Source organism: Leptonotus elevatus, chromosome 1 (genome assembly GCF_054856555.1).
Source record: "Leptonotus elevatus isolate MCC_2025b chromosome 1, RoL_Lele_1.0, whole genome shotgun sequence".
NCBI lineage: Eukaryota > Metazoa > Chordata > Actinopteri > Syngnathiformes > Syngnathidae > Leptonotus > Leptonotus elevatus.
The window spans coordinates 39,177,687-39,193,042 of record NC_141239.1 but is presented as its reverse complement, the minus strand read 5'-3'; the positions used below and the strand labels follow the sequence as shown (position 1 = coordinate 39,193,042).

General features: G+C 39.2%; 2 protein-coding genes across 4 annotated transcripts in view; both read left to right on the top strand.

Annotated features, from left to right (window-relative positions):
* Nucleotides 1–4,960, top strand: part of gpr158b (G protein-coupled receptor 158b) — a 71,940-nt gene extending 66,980 nt beyond the window's left edge. Inside the window, exon 13 of the mRNA XM_086098506.1 lies at nucleotides 51–4,960. Within this exon, the coding sequence (XP_085954632.1) occupies nucleotides 51–1,013 (963 nt within the window). The 3' untranslated portion in view covers nucleotides 1,014–4,960. The remainder of the gene's footprint in view (nucleotides 1–50) is intronic.
* A 2,009-nt stretch (nucleotides 4,961–6,969) lies between these two features.
* On the top strand, nucleotides 6,970–15,075 carry LOC147182017 (annexin A13-like). 3 transcript variants are annotated; one of them, XR_015097390.1, is made up of 12 exons: nucleotides 6,970–7,173; nucleotides 8,176–8,251; nucleotides 8,660–8,754; nucleotides 8,832–9,002; nucleotides 9,661–9,694; nucleotides 10,794–10,873; nucleotides 11,284–11,352; nucleotides 12,175–12,248; nucleotides 13,290–13,391; nucleotides 13,468–13,543; nucleotides 13,685–13,797; nucleotides 13,967–14,000. XR_015097390.1 is itself a non-coding variant. In XM_086098461.1 (11 exons), exons 1-11 carry the CDS (start codon nucleotides 7,159–7,161, stop codon nucleotides 14,084–14,086), a joined length of 948 nt encoding a protein of 315 aa, XP_085954587.1. In that variant the 5' UTR covers nucleotides 6,978–7,158; the 3' UTR covers nucleotides 14,087–15,075. The 3 variants fall into 3 exon arrangements, 2 of the variants coding, with proteins under 2 accessions (XP_085954587.1, XP_085954578.1); XM_086098461.1 differs by lacking the exon at nucleotides 12,175–12,248 and having other exon boundaries at nucleotides 6,978–7,173; nucleotides 8,835–9,002; nucleotides 13,967–15,075; XM_086098452.1 differs by lacking the exon at nucleotides 12,175–12,248 and having other exon boundaries at nucleotides 6,981–7,173; nucleotides 13,967–15,075.
* Nucleotides 15,076–15,356: the final 281 nt, after the last annotated feature.

Here is a 15,356-nt window from a genome sequence, read left to right as displayed (position 1 = left end):
CGAATAGTTGGGGCAATTTCATGCTAATTTCTTTTCTTGTTTGATTCTAGGTGAGCGGTAGCCAGCCATCGATTTGCTCCGAAACCGGCAGGAACTTGTATGACGTGTCCGAAGTTTGTCCCTGGGAAATGGAAGAGGCTCAGACACCGTCTGAAGTCAAGACACAGAAGCATGTGTCCATCGCCCCGGAGGAGACAAATGCAGGCCGACGAGGAAGTAGCAGCTCGGGCATCAGCAAATGTAGTCGGTCTCAGCAGAGACTGAAAAGTGGGCAGTCTCCTTCAAACAGACGACGCTCCAAGGATAGAGGAGGGGAAAGGGAGGATGGCAGGGAAACCCGGAAATCTCGTGGACCCAGGTCGCCTCTGCCACTCAAGCCAGATGTGAGTCCCTGGGATTTTGATGAGCAGCCCATGCTGGGTGGGGTGTCAGAATCCATTTCCCCAGACAGAATCCGGCGCAAAAAGAGCGTCACACCCACTGATGGCAAGCCCAAGACACTCCACTCAGACCACTCCAAATCCACAGGAAGCCTACTGCAGCCTCCTTCCTTGATGGTAGAGATCTGCCCGTGGGATTACAACAGCCCGCCCTCACCCAAGCAGGAGAAGATCTGCAGCAGCCCTTCCACGCACAAGAAGAAACGGAAAGGCTCCTGCTCATCCAATCATAAAGCGGAGAAGGAGAAAGGGAGGGAGAAAAACCGGGAAAGACGGAGCTCCTCCAGCAAGCCGCCGTCAGAGAGAAGGCGTGTTAGCCAGTCGTCCGAGTGCGGCGGGCCGGTCTCGGAGCGACGGAGGAGCTCCAGCAAAGACCCAGAGGCGGCGGAGATGAGGAGGGCAGAGATCCTGTCACGGGAGAGCGAAGCCTCAAACAGCAGTTTTGGTCAGACTAAAGTCTCCACTGACAGGAAGAAAGAGAGGTATCACAAACCCGCGGTGAGTAGCGGTCCAAAAATTGCTGACGTTTGTCCCTGGGACTTTGAGGACCAAGACCCTGGAGAGACGGAATGATGCTTGCCGGTATTTTCCATTTGTATTCACAGACTTACAGCACAACCGAGCAAAGTTTCAAATATTTGATTACGTACTTTTCTTTGAAAATGTGCCACCGGAACGACATTTTTCAGCACATTTGATTAAGATGTAAAATCATTTTCTACACAGTTGTCGCTAGTAGAGTGGGAGGGAAAAGATGCAACATTTAATGCACTGGTTTAACCCATTAAGGCCTAAAGCGCCTGGCAAAACATGCCTCTAAAACCTATGGTTGACTTTAGAGTCACCCCCGAAAAGTTTTCCTGGAAATTCAACAATATTGTCATGCCTAATAAATAATTGATATCTCCGCTCCTGAAGCAGATAAAAACCTAATTCCAAAAACATTTTAGAGCTTACACCTGTGGAGTTCGCACAAACCTAAGTTTATTAGTACAAACCTTCATTATATATATATTTTTTTTATCAACGAACAAATGTCGCATCTCACCTTCAACACTGGAGCGCAGTTGTAATAACCTCGGGGGATCATTCCGTCTATTCCGCTACAAAGCCATCAACATTTTCAACATCCTCATTGTCTACAAACATATTTCTTAACCCATTCACTCCCAGCCATTTTTCACTGAAGCAACCAGGAGTTTGACTGATTTTTGCCAGGCCTACAGTTCTATTGCTATAAAAACATGGAGCCTACCAAAAAAAAAGATTAGTCTCTTATTTCATTATTCATTAGAAAATAGCTAAGTTTCCTCATTGTTCACAAACCTGTTCAAAACACTGGGGAAAAGAGGTTGCCGCAACATGGCCCCCGTTGATCCCTTATACTCTGCTGCCACCTGCGGGCCGTTTTTTGTTACAATTCTTTGATCTACTACGAGGCCCACGTCACCCTCACGTGTATGTTCTGATGCATTTCATTGGCTAAGAGACCGATCATTTGTCAAAATAAAACAAAAAAGATGTGTCCGCTTTCCCTGATTTTAAGGTAGAAGAGCGCTAGAGCGCTCCCGGCTCTAATGGTAAAAAAAAATGCGTTAATGCGCTCCCTGCCTTAATGGGTTAAAGTCAAGAAGCACTGCTGGAGCCCGTTGCTGTAGACAGATGCAATTTGATATCAAGACTGTGTGGTCTGATTCTTATCAAGTAGGCTTACATGTACAAAAAAAATCAGTTTTACCATTTTTTTGGCATTTGAAGTAATGTCAAATTTCTGCAAATTCTATCTGTAACATAATTTTGTAACATAACCGCTGCATCAACAAATATGATTGATTACATTGAGGAACACAATTTTTGTTGAGTTAGGTCTGATGGATATTTTTAGCTCATCTTTGGGTGCAGAATTCAAAACTGGTCTCAATCTTCTATCATGTTGTGTTTGTCAGCTATAGATAAGCTCCACGTTTTTCTTAAAAAATATGAAATTTGTATGTAATAAAACACTTGCAAGCTTTGACAACTATAAAAATAGCACTTAGTTAAAAAAACAGAACTTATAATGGTATACCCATGGTTGCAAAGTTAAGAGAAAAGCCTGCAATTATCTTTCTTCTATATTTCTGTTTGCAGACATTGATAGTACTGATGGGAGCTGCACGCACCTTTGACCACACTTTCACCTCTCACCGTCTCAAAAAAACAAGTTGACACATAGCTGTCAATGAGTGCAATCGTATCAGCTCTTCTTACAACAGCTAATCAGTGGCATTTTGCTTATCTGGAGGGTGACAGTGGAGAAAAAACTTTCTGCAATTTTGGAATCAGCATGACAATTCTAATTTTAATCAACAGATTTATTTTTTTCAAAATGTGTTATTTTGTCCATCGTTTCCCAAACGTCTCCCATTCTGCATAACAGCATGAGACTGGAGAACATTTTAAGTGATGGGCTTAGTGGCACAGTTGCCAATTGACAAGCGGAATGGCCACCATTATTCTGTGAAAATGTTTCTATTTGTTCGCTTCTGCAGTGCACTTGTTTTCCTGCATATCTGATTACTGTACTAAATAAATGAAAAATTCATGGAATATTTTAAGACCACATGCAAACTCAAACAAAGTTTGATTAAAAAGTCCTTTAAAATATATTTTATTTTAAATCCAATAATATAAGAGAAGAATAAATGAGAGCCAATAAGTAATTATGTTTGACAAATCGTTTTGTCAGCACTTAAACAGCATACCGGAATGTGCTCTTGTTTTTATTGTTTTTATTTGTATTTTATTGTTCCTAAGCATTTCGTTTCCTAAGTAAAATCAACTGGCAGATGTATGTTGATAAATAAGGTCCACTGACTCTGATGGCCATTAATACAATTCAAACAATTGCTCGTTGCTGTTGTGTTGCTTGCTGTTGCTTTCAATGCAACCTTTAAGTCACTATGAATGAATTGCTTGCCTGCAAATATTTTTGCTTGCACGATGCTACATTTCATCATTATATGCCTTCACTTCTCAAGAGAACGTGAATCTCACTTGTATTTTTTCATCTTTCTGACACTCACAAATAATGAATGATTCACCCAATCATTTTGTTGACTATTGATGTATGCGTTCCCCCGAAGAGCCAATATATGCTACGGCCCTGGTGGGAGCTTGTTACATACAGTGCATTCGGTACTAACAAAGCACACACAAAAACAGTCGATTTAAGCTGTGTGAAAGCAGATGGAATATTTTATTCACAGCACGATGATGGCGTTTTTTTTTTTTTTAAGAATGCGAGAATAACAAAATATCGTCGTCCAGTCTTATAGCTCCAGTTTGTCCGCACCTCGGAAAAGCCATCACATGTGGTAACTGTTGAGTATCCGAGTGTTCATTGGTTTACGTGTTGCAACAGTGGAATTATTAATGTTGTTCTGCCATCTGCCTTCTACTGCACCACAGGAAATGCACATCATTTGCGCATTCATACATGCACAAATAACTGTATATCAGATAGCTCAAAGTTACAGACAGAAAGTGTTGAGGCATCCGGCTTTCTTTTTTGCTTTTGTGTCATAACTGTGTCCCTTTCTTGAAAATATAGGCCAATCTTTTTTGACCTGCTGCATCCGTTAAAAAGGTTTTGGTTACAATTTCACAAAATGGCTTACCTACCCATCCGTTTTTTAATAGTGATTTCTTCTTGTCAGGGATGTGGGTTAGCTGAAGTCTGCCCAAGATGACATAGGGCGAGACTTGGAGTACACTTATCACCAGCCAATCACGTTGCACATTGGCCTGATATGCTGTATCGAAAAACTGTATTTTACACCTCCTGTATTATTTATACATCGGGACAGATTATGCTTTTTTTTCTCTTTCCCTCAGAATGGTGAGGCAGACATGCTAATCGCTAGGCCACCACGCCTGCCTTTGGCTTTTCCTAAAAATACATGAATATTGTATCATTTCTATCATTGTTTTTCGCATTATGAATGAAATTTCTTAATGTTTTCACACATTTACATTCTGTACATGGCACAGACTTTTATTTTCTGTGATACTGTTAATAGCAACAGTCAATCTTTCTATACTCTGACCAATGCTAACTTAATAATGTGCGTACGATAGAGAGCTTGCAAGGGTCACATCACATAAAATCAACAAAATTGACATTGTGCAACAGGATTTAGATTTCAAAGTTGCCGTTTCTATGACGTTTTATTTCATTCATTTGTTCTGCTCATGGAGGTTTCAGAAAATGAAAAGGAGCTACAAATATATTCATGAACACGCATAGCCACTTATTTAATTTATTTGTAATCAAATCTCACTAATGTTTTCTATCAGCCTTTAGATACATGTTTTGTCCAGTATTTTATGCTTGTTTTTGGGTTTCACTCCCAAAATGCTACAGACTTTTGAAGCACCCATGTGGGAGTATTTCTATGTAACTATTCATATTGTATTGCATGTATAAACAATGAATACACAGTTATCAATTCAGAATTAAATATTTATATTAAACCTAAGTGGACACTGGTCTGTTTCACCTTTTAATTAATACATAAATAATATCTTCCTTCCATCCATTTATTTACTGTTGATCCTTATGAAGGTTGTTGAAGCCTATCCTAGCTGACTGGGTGGGAAGTGAGGCACAACCTGGACTGGTTACCAGCTAATCATACCTAAGGACAATTCAGTCTTAAATGAGCCTAAAATGTATGTTTTTGGTATGTGGGCCGAGGTTTAACGAGAGAACAGGTATGGAGAGAACATGAGAGGGCCTTGGCCAAACCCAGGACTGATTGACACTTGATGCTAACCACTAACTGATTATGTTTTATTATACTATATATGACTTTTTACTTTTTCATTTCAAAGCTTTTGTAGTTTCTACACCTTATTTTGTCAGAATAGGCTGTTTTGTTGGTGTTTAAAAAAAAAAAAACTGCCAACGACAACTACTACTGTAGTTGAGGTCTTGATCTTGGGGTCTTATAAAGGGTAAAAAAACAACAACAAAAAACAGTTAAAGCAGCAACATGGCAGAATGTGGTGACAGATTTGGAGGAGCAAGATATTACTCATCTCTAGCATTTTTTCCCCCTCTATTATTTAAGCGGGAAATTATTTTGTTTGCAGGTTTTTTTCTTTGTTTTGTTGTTACAAGATTGCAATCATTCATTGTATATAATTGACAGTCAACATCCATTTTTACTTTTGGATGTACAGTAAGTAAACTTCAATCTTACTTCTTTTTTTTAACTTTTACCTAAAAACAAAACTTTTACAAATATATGTAGGCTATATATATATATATATATTACAAATACTTATAATAAAGTAGGTCTACAGTTTAAGTGCATTTGCCACCTCATATTGTTTTATTTTTGGCCTTGACGTGTGCTTTTATGTCTACCGTTACATTCATGTGAATCTAATGTTTAGCTCATTATTGGTTACACCTGTTGTCCTTTCCATCTGGCATGTGCCATATGCTCCTCCACCAATCAACACGTCACGTGTTGCTCACCATAGGAAGAAGTGACGTTCCATTCGTGTAAGTTTTTGTATAGTTGCTATGATTGTGTATGTCATGTGTATGTATTGTGTTTGGTCATGATTAGACGTAACATGTTCAAGTTGGCCTTGGGATTTTATTTATTTATTTATTATTTATTTTTAAATACCTTTCCACTTCCGATTGTACAAGTTTTGGATTTCCATTCCAATTTAGTCGGTCAATATCCGACACTAACGTAGTTTGTAGCCTGCCTATGTACAGTAAAATAGTATTTGTATTTGAAAGCTCTTGTCATAGCTACACATAAAAATTAAATGAAAACCTACAGCGATAAATCTGCGCGTAGACTACCTTTAATTGTCACCGACCCCACTGCGAAAGTCAACCAGTCATCTCAACCACTGTGCGTAGCACACAGTGAGAGATTGGTCTGAATAGGATATTATGCAATTTCCGAAATTGGTCCAATTGATCTTCTTTGGTCGTAACCTGCATTGTCGTAACCTATAGTGACACAGATAAATTTGCTCCTCAGGATTAATTTGAAATGTTAATTTAACACAGATTATACGTCATTCGCTGCCGTTCGTATATGCGTCGTATATCGAGTTCACCGTAATCCGATATTGCACTTGTGTGAAGATGGTTTCCACATATTCTGCTAGGGAATACTGTGATGCTCTAAACTCGACATAGCCTAATCCCTTTTCCCCTTTATTTTCTGATGTGGTTTTTTTTTTCTTGACGTGATATTTTCAAAGCAATTTGAGGGGAGAGAGAAAAAAAAAGCTCATACAATCTTGGAGGCTAGCACGTGCTGTACAACACTGTCACCTTGTGGAACAATAGAACGGTACGTCATGATCATGAATCTTAATACAACAACAATGACAAAACATGACCAATAGGCTACTATGATAATCCGTTTTATGGAATGTTGCGCTTTTAAGCCGTTGGTCGACTTGAAAACTACGTAAAGTGCACCGTTTTGTTTGTGGTGACGTCAGACCCGCAGTAACTTCCGGACAGGGCTGTTCTGTTCTCTCTGCAGGACCCACTCCTTCTCAGCATCATCATCATCTTCATCACATCCTCCGCACACAGTGCAACACACCACACGAGTCATCCGAACACACAACAAACATACTCATAACCTTTCTTGTTGTGTTTTTGCAATAACACACACTGTTCCGGACCATCATGGGCAACGTGCAGGTAAGTGAACTTCCATTTAGCGCGATCAAGTGGGTCCTTACGGATTGAATGCGGACATCATTCTTTTCAGGTTTATGGCACTTTTATTTACAATATATATTTTCAAGACGAATGTGTATATAATGTAGGACTACTGTATAGGACAAACATTTTGTCGGCTTTTCTGGCGCTTTTCAAAGGGCGCTGTGGAGGAGGTTTACGTCATTTCCCTTCCAAAACGACGCACCTACCAAGCCCGAATTGTAAACTTTGCACGTATTGAAATTGAAACTACTGTAAATGTATTTTCCAAAAGGGACAATATGTGCTCCCCTCATCGGCATCTGGAGCAATGTTTTTTGTTTGTTTTGTTTTTGTGTATGGTCTTTTTGCCTGTACATTACACAGTGGCACAATCTATTATGTAACAAAATCTCTTTGTATAGTAAGTGCTCTTAGTGATCATCTTCTCTTATGACTTGTTTAAAAGAAAAAAAAAGAAGCACATTTCTGCTGCTAACCATAAGGATGCAAGCAGCAGTCATTTGGAATTTGTGAGATGGGCTAATCAATAATGCTGCACTGTATGTATGCACGGAGGAGAGAGGAGAGGAGTTGGGTGGATGCTCCTGGCAATGACTCAGCAACACAGAGGCTGTACCGCAGTCTGCAAGTGGCCTGCATGTCACGCCCATGACCAGATCTTCTCTGGTTTCAAATGGGATTAGAATTTCTCCTTAAAGATGGATTCAAAACGAAGAGGCAACAATGTTGGGAAGGCAGTGTAAACTATATACTCATCATTATGAGTTAAAATGATGCGCAGTTGTAGTCGAATGAGCATTATTACACAATTCTGTATTAAAAATATTGTGACATGATTCTAAATGAATGTTATGTTTGTAAATCCCCAATTTATGTACATGGGTATGTTGGATACTATATATATATAAAAAAAAAAATAATTGTGTGTGTGTGCGTGTGCAAATGGCACATTTTTACTGTCCCTATCTGCATTTCTAGCCTACAGTCGTCCCATTTGAGGACTTTGATGTTACATCTGACATAAAGGCTATTCGACAAGCATGTAAAGGTTTAGGTGAGTATTTCTTACAGTGTTCATTTATTTTTACTGCATATCTTCTCGGGTGCTGGTTTCTGCAGAACAAATATCGAAAAGTGTTTGAAATAGAAAAATCGGCTAAATTCGAGGCTATCTCAATAGTAGTCTTTTCCTGTTGCACCCGTTGTCCACCCTCACTGCAACTGCACTGGAAATTCTGGTTTGGTCAGGGGAGACGCCACACCTGAGTGAAGCATGTCATTACAAACAAGTACAGTATGTAAGGTTGTAAAATATACCACAAAATTAGAAAAAGTACATTTTCAAGGACAAAAATGATCGCAGTCTGGCCCTCCTCTTTGGAGGTGCTCGGACAGACGGACGAATAGTTGTTTGTAAATGTACCAATGTTTTGCTGTAACACTGCAAATGTGCTCCTTCCAGGCACAGATGAAGAACCCATTATTCAAATTCTGGCCAATCGCTCGGCAGCCCAACGTCTGGAAATCAAGCAGGCGTATTTTGAAAAGTTTGATGACGTGAGTACCCGCCCTTCCTCATCTTGCCCTCTGTGTCAACATCAGCGCACCGTGCTACAGTATGTCTGTTCATTTAGGAGTTAGAGGAGGTCCTGAAAAAGGAGTTGACTGGCAGCTTTGAGAAAGCCATTATGGCCATGTTGGACCCCCCTAATGTCTATTTCGCCAAGGAGCTGAGGAAGGCCATGAAGGGGGCGGGCACGGATGAAGCCGTGCTGGTGGAAATCCTGTGCACGGCTACTAATGAGGTGTGTCAAAATATATGCTAAAAAACAAATAACTTTAATGTAAACCACAAGCACACAGAAGTGGGATTATAATAATTTGCCGTAACTTTAAGTTAGGAAGCAGTTACAAATTGCTCAATAGCAGTAGAAAAGTAGCACAATAAGTCAGGTAAAGTTTTTTTAATTGTCATATTTAATTGTCATATTTAAGTCCAGTTTACAGGAGGTAGCAAACTATTACTTCCAGCAAGGAGATTCTCATGCAAAAACTATGTTTAAAAGATGACCACAGATTTGTGCTTTGGAGTGGGGAAAAGGTCATTCATACACAAAACACATTCAATTTAGTCTTGGTCTTGTATTAATATTTCTAAATCTTCATTACTATGAGTGCGATTTCTCAACATTTTTCAGGCTCATGTCAGATGTTGGTAAAATAACATATTTTCAAATAGGGTCACTTGGCAAACAAATATTGTAATACATGTTGTTAAAAAAAAGCTGCAAAATAAAGTAATTCCAATTCAAACCAAATGAAATACATTTGCTACAATATTACCAGCACAAACCCCAAAAGAACAGATGGTTAGAGTACATTCTCCAAAAAGATTACAATAGACTTGGACTCTTCGCAACTTTCATGTTTCTGATGAAATCTTCTGTCTTTCCCCCCTATCAGGACATCATCAGTTACAAAGAGGTCTATGCCCCGGGTAAGCTCTATAGTTCAATAAATTGTTCATCCATTCAAATAACAAGACACTGGCATGGTGTTGTAGCCTATAGACAAGGTTTTGTCTCTTTTTTTTTTTTTTTTATGATATTGAAAATGCCTATTCCAATTTGCAACTAGTGACAAAGTTCCAAATCATGATTAGGGGACGTCTGTGAGGAGAATAAATCTTTAAAACAGCATGCTTACTGTTGTGCTTGCAAGTTGACATACACTTGCGATATGTAAACTTATGAGCGCACTGCATGGTGAGAAAAAGCCCTACTGCCCATAAAATCCAAAATACTCTGCTAATTGTTTAGAAATTTTCAGATGTTGAAGTTGACATGAGTAGAGATGTGCATGTGAATCTTGATGTCGATTCATATTTGTGTCGTTAAGCGGCATATAGCTTTTGCACATTTACAATTGTGCTCATAAGTTTACATACCAGCACAACTGCACGTATTTGTCATTACGATTAGATGGTTTGGGAGTTATAGTGTTATGAATCATGTCTTTCAAATGTTCCCCGGGATTAAGTATAAATCTGATGTTCCTGTTCTGTATCATTTTTTTGCAAGAATGAAGACAGTGGCCATAAATGATATGTACTATTTGTTAAGGGGAAGTCATCTCACAAGTTTTCTTTACAATAATCTAAACACTGTATTCTGATTAATAATGTGTTTGTGGAATATGAATTAAGCAACAAAATCCACCTCCATTTTTAGCTCTTGGGGCGGCCATTTTGATTTACCATGACTGACACCTCAGTTGCGCAGAGCTCAGGCAATGACCAATCAGGACTCAGCTTGCAAACGTCACATGGCCAAACTCATAAAACAGGCGTGCTGTGATTGGTTGTTACCGGTGCCGTGAGCAACTGTGATGTTTCAGTCAACAGCATGTATTAAAATGGCCGCCCCATGAAGTAGATAGAACGTGTGGATTTTGCTGCTCCATTCATATTCCACAAACTCAAATGCTGTGTTTAGACTAGCAGGGGCGCATAAAACATATTATTGTAAATACAATGTTGGGATTGACTTCCTTTTTAATGAGTATAAAGTGTAAAAGGAGTCATTGTATCTTTGTAGTGCATGAATGTGACCTGGAAGCTGACATTGAAGATGACACCAGTGGAGACGTGAGGAACCTTCTTATGTCACTCCTGCAGGTAAACACGGGATTCACCTAATCATGCAATAGTCATGTTTCCAAAATGGATGAGAAGGAGGAATTTGAATTACGTCTCTCCTTGAGATAACTTTCATACAATAGCTTTGCTTGCTTTTATCCGCCTACTGAGATATTTAGCGACACAGCACGTCATTGTTATGCCTGCATACCATCTATCTCCATCCCGCTCACGCTCCCACCCTTTTCCTTCCCCTTGTGAAAAATGACAAGCACAGCATGACTCATGTTCAAAGCCTAACCATTGAGCTGCAGTTTACAAATATGCCCTTTTAATAATGTGTTGCAAGACGGTTATGATCCCACCAAATATTTGGGGATACTTATTTGATCCGGTTTTTCCACGTCTCACTAAATCTCTTTATCTTCCGCCGTTAAACCTGTCTGCAGGCGAGCAGAGATGAAGGATACGAGGTGGATGAGGGCTTAGCTGAACAGGACGCTGCGTCTTTGTTTGAGGTACGTTGTGAAACATGTTAAGAATATGCATCGTATTCATTATCTATCTTGAATCACAGAGGTGTGTGTGAAGTGTTGGCGCAGGGTTGGGAGGGTTACTTTTAAAATGTAATCCATTACAGTTATAAATTACCTGCTAAAAAATGTAGTTGGTAACGTAATCCAAGTACCATAATATTAAAGTAATGTAACTGGATTACTTTTGGATTACTCCATTATTGAGTATGCTCATGAAGACAAAATAAAAATAAATATCACCACAATATATATTGTATACAATGTGCCCCTGCTATTTGCGGGTGAGAGGGACCCGGGCAGCCTACAAATAGCAAAAATCCGTCCGTCCGTGAAGCTTTTTCAAACTGCCTGCGTGTGGACACGACTCGTCAGTTCGTTCGTTCGTTCCCACCTCCCCGACATGTCGCATCGGTCCCACACGCGCATCGTAGAAATTGTAATCCCCATTTTTAATAAATATACTTGTAATCTGATTACATGTTTTTTCCTGTAACTGTAATGAAATAGTTACTTTTTTTTTGCAATCTGATTACGTAACGGTGGTACATGTATTCCGTTACTCCCCAAGCCTGATGGTTGGTAAACCCTTCTTCCAATTCAGATTGAAGTTTTTGCTGCTTTTGTTCAGGAGAACTGCGTGGAAGTTTCTTATTCACAGCTAGGAATAATGCTGCTGTCACTGGACAATTCATTAGGAACCATTGTCATCCCCATCTTAAGAAAATAACGCTCAACGGTTGTCACTTTTTTTTTACTCGCGACTGCCACCTCTGGCCCAAAGCGTAACTGCAGCATCTGTGTCAGGCTCGTTCATGGTGCACGTGCGAGTACGATCTTAAAGCGACAGCCACAGTTGACAAAGGAAGACACGACTTGAGGTAAGAAAAACTCCGCCCCTCCTCTCCACAAAGCTGGATTGTGCAGGGTCCGCACACTCTACTGTAAAGGTAAGATAAAAAGCTTTAATATTACCTTTAAATCAGTATCTTTAATATAATAAAAAATCTCAATACTATACAATACTAGGTATAATAATACCATATAAAATTGTTAGTAGTCCTATACACTCCATCACCAGGTTCCAGAAAAATGCAGATGAGTTGGTGATCTGTCGTTTCGTTTGTCAAATTATTACTAAGCATTGAATATATTGATGGTTTTGGAGGACACACATTTAAAAACTCAAATCAGTGTTGTAGTTGAACTCTTTCATGGCTGAGTGCGCCTTTAGGCAGATAGATTTGTCTTTCAATGTTCTCAACATGTAATCTGCTTCCTGTTTCCTGCTTCTGGCAAGGACTCGCTCTGTTTTTCTCTAACGCAGAAGTACTTCTTCCTACTCCTCCTCAGGCATGTTAAGTGAACATATGTGTAGGAGTCTGGAGATTTATTCAAGTGTGTGCCTATATAGTATGTAACGTTTTGTTTGCGCTGCTTGAATGAATTAAGGAGAGAGAAAGCAAGAAGTACAGTTTGGGGTTAGGTAGATGCGCTCTTGAGTAATGTCTGCCATCTAGTGGTGAACACTCATTACAACTTTTAAATGCTCAGCTACAGTAAATATTTTTGTTTTAAAAAACTAATAGAGGTCCAAAGCAGAGTGTTGGCATGTTGGGCTTCCTATCTCTGCCCTAGTGGTATGCCAGCTCCTTCTAGTGGTAAGAGACAGAATTACATGTTTACGCCGTATTTTACAGTGGCATACACTTTTGTTGGATATTGAACTACTGCATACAATATATTTGAATGTGATCTTAAAGAACAGTTTTTGTCTTCTCAAACAATTATTTATTTATTCATACTTCCATCGCTCCCAAATGACGCCAAAAACTACGACCACTATGAGCCAAACTCATTAAATGGACTCCAGATGAAAACGAATGGCTTTCTGCTCTCATTTGTTTGTAACCACCCACCAGGCAGGCGAAGGCATGTTTGGCACGGATGAGTCCACCTTCAGCTACATCCTCACACACAGGAACTACATGCAGCTTCAGGCCACGTTTAAAGCCTATGAGGCAGTAAGTAGTGAACACACACATTTTGGAGCAGGGTTTGACTTTGTCAGTAAAATGTCACATTTTTGTCGATTTCAAGTTATCAGGGACAGATATTTTGGACACGATTGACTCTGAGGCTACAGGAACTCTTAAGGACTGCTACGTCACTCTAGGTATGTAAGTAATATGGGTGCAGTATCATGTGCGAACACAATCATATATATATATATATTTTTTTTTAAACATCTGATCTTTAACTGTTAAGTATAAAATGTGACAATGGTGATACTGACTCGTATGTGTACGTTTTATAGTTAGGTGCGCCAAGAACCCTCAACTATACTTCGCACGGCGCCTTAATGCTGCTATGAAGGGACTCGGCACCGATGAGGACACACTCATCCGCATGATCGTGGGTCGCTCAGAGGTGTGTGTGTGTGTGTATTTGTAAACATATTGGCCAAGCACATTTGCGTCACTTGAACAAGTACAAAGTTGAGTTTTTATTATGCGGGTAAGTTGAGTAGCGCTCATGCTTCTGCCATAATAGTGTTGTATTGCAACTTTTGTGTGTTGACGGCACAATTATCTGCCAGATCGACCTGGAGACGGTGAAGGACATGTACCTGGAAAAGTATGATGTCACCTTAAAAGATGCCCTGGATGGCGAGTGTGGCGGAGACTTCAAACGTCTCCTTCTGGAGATCTTGCACTGAAACACTTTTCTTGCTCTTACTGGCCTTATTTAACGCAAACATGTATCTTCCTCTCTACCTCCTCTGAGCACCGCATCTGTTCACTCATCACCATCCTCCTCGATTTCACTTCCTATACTCTTTATTAGCTTGCTGTCTGTTGACTCTCGTGTGTCTTTGCAGCATGGACCAAAAAGCAAGATGTTGCCACATGTTAACTGCCATTTAATGTCTCCAATATCCAGTAAAAAGTTTCATACTGCCGGAATTCTATATACATCTATGCATCTTCTGGCTTTTGGTAACTTTGAGGGACATAGGAACTATAGTATAAATTACATAAACAATTTATAACATATGCGTACAAGTAAAAACTGTCATTCCTGTCTGTCATCCCGTGTATCTTATTTGCAGTCAGCATTTGAAACACATTACACTGTTTCACTGTCTGTGTAAAAAGCACTTTACTTTAGTTGCATTACAAATGTAGTGCAATTTGCCTCAAAGATGTTTTTCATAGGTATGCACATGGTGGTCAAAACAAGTGCCGACTGACCACATTAGACAACAGGGCGATTAACAGTAACTTCACTTCAGCTGTTTAGGTGCACGGTGTGTTTATGACACCTTCACGCCCTGTGTGCGTTTTTTTTTTAAAGTTATTTTAATCAGTTAACAAATTGCAATCTTCAAAAATGATTTAACTATAGTAGACTTTACAATTTCCATATAATCACTTTCAAATTTAATGCACTAACAACCGTGGCGAATATGTGCTTTTAGGAGGGCTAGACACTGTAATACTGAAGACTTGAAGAATGTTCTCACTGATGTCTATGTACGCAATTGTATGTTATTTAAATTCAAAATGATAGTGGCTACTGTAATAGACTGTTACATTGTCATATACTAAATGGACTTACTAGACGATATAAAGTATGTTGGTGTATTCTATTGATGTGGAAAATGTTAAAGAGAAACAAGGAAATAAAAACAACTTAATATTTAAAGGTTTTTTTTCTTCGCACCCTATAAATGGCAGTAATGCTGTTAAAATGGATCGTAGTATATATATTTTTTCCTTTTATGAAACGCACAATATGAAAGCAGATTCTTTGTACACATCTCCACACTTTTCATGGTTGGAACAAAACAAATAGAAACATCTAGTTACGTTTCAGGTGCATATTCTCATTTTCTGTATACAGTAGTCTACTTTCTTGATGTTAACTCAATCAATATCTAGTGAAGCTTCATCCTTTTATTGGCAAAAACCATTAATTTAGTTTTT

Bases quoted from the DNA above. Each gene is read 5' to 3' on its own strand.
- LOC147182017 (XM_086098452.1), top strand. The intron at 8,755-8,831 runs GTGAGTACCCGC...CTGTTCATTTAG, and splicing joins ATTTTGAAAAGTTTGATGAC to GAGTTAGAGGAGGTCCTGAA. The intron at 9,003-9,660 runs GTGTGTCAAAAT...CCCCCCTATCAG, and splicing joins TGTGCACGGCTACTAATGAG to GACATCATCAGTTACAAAGA.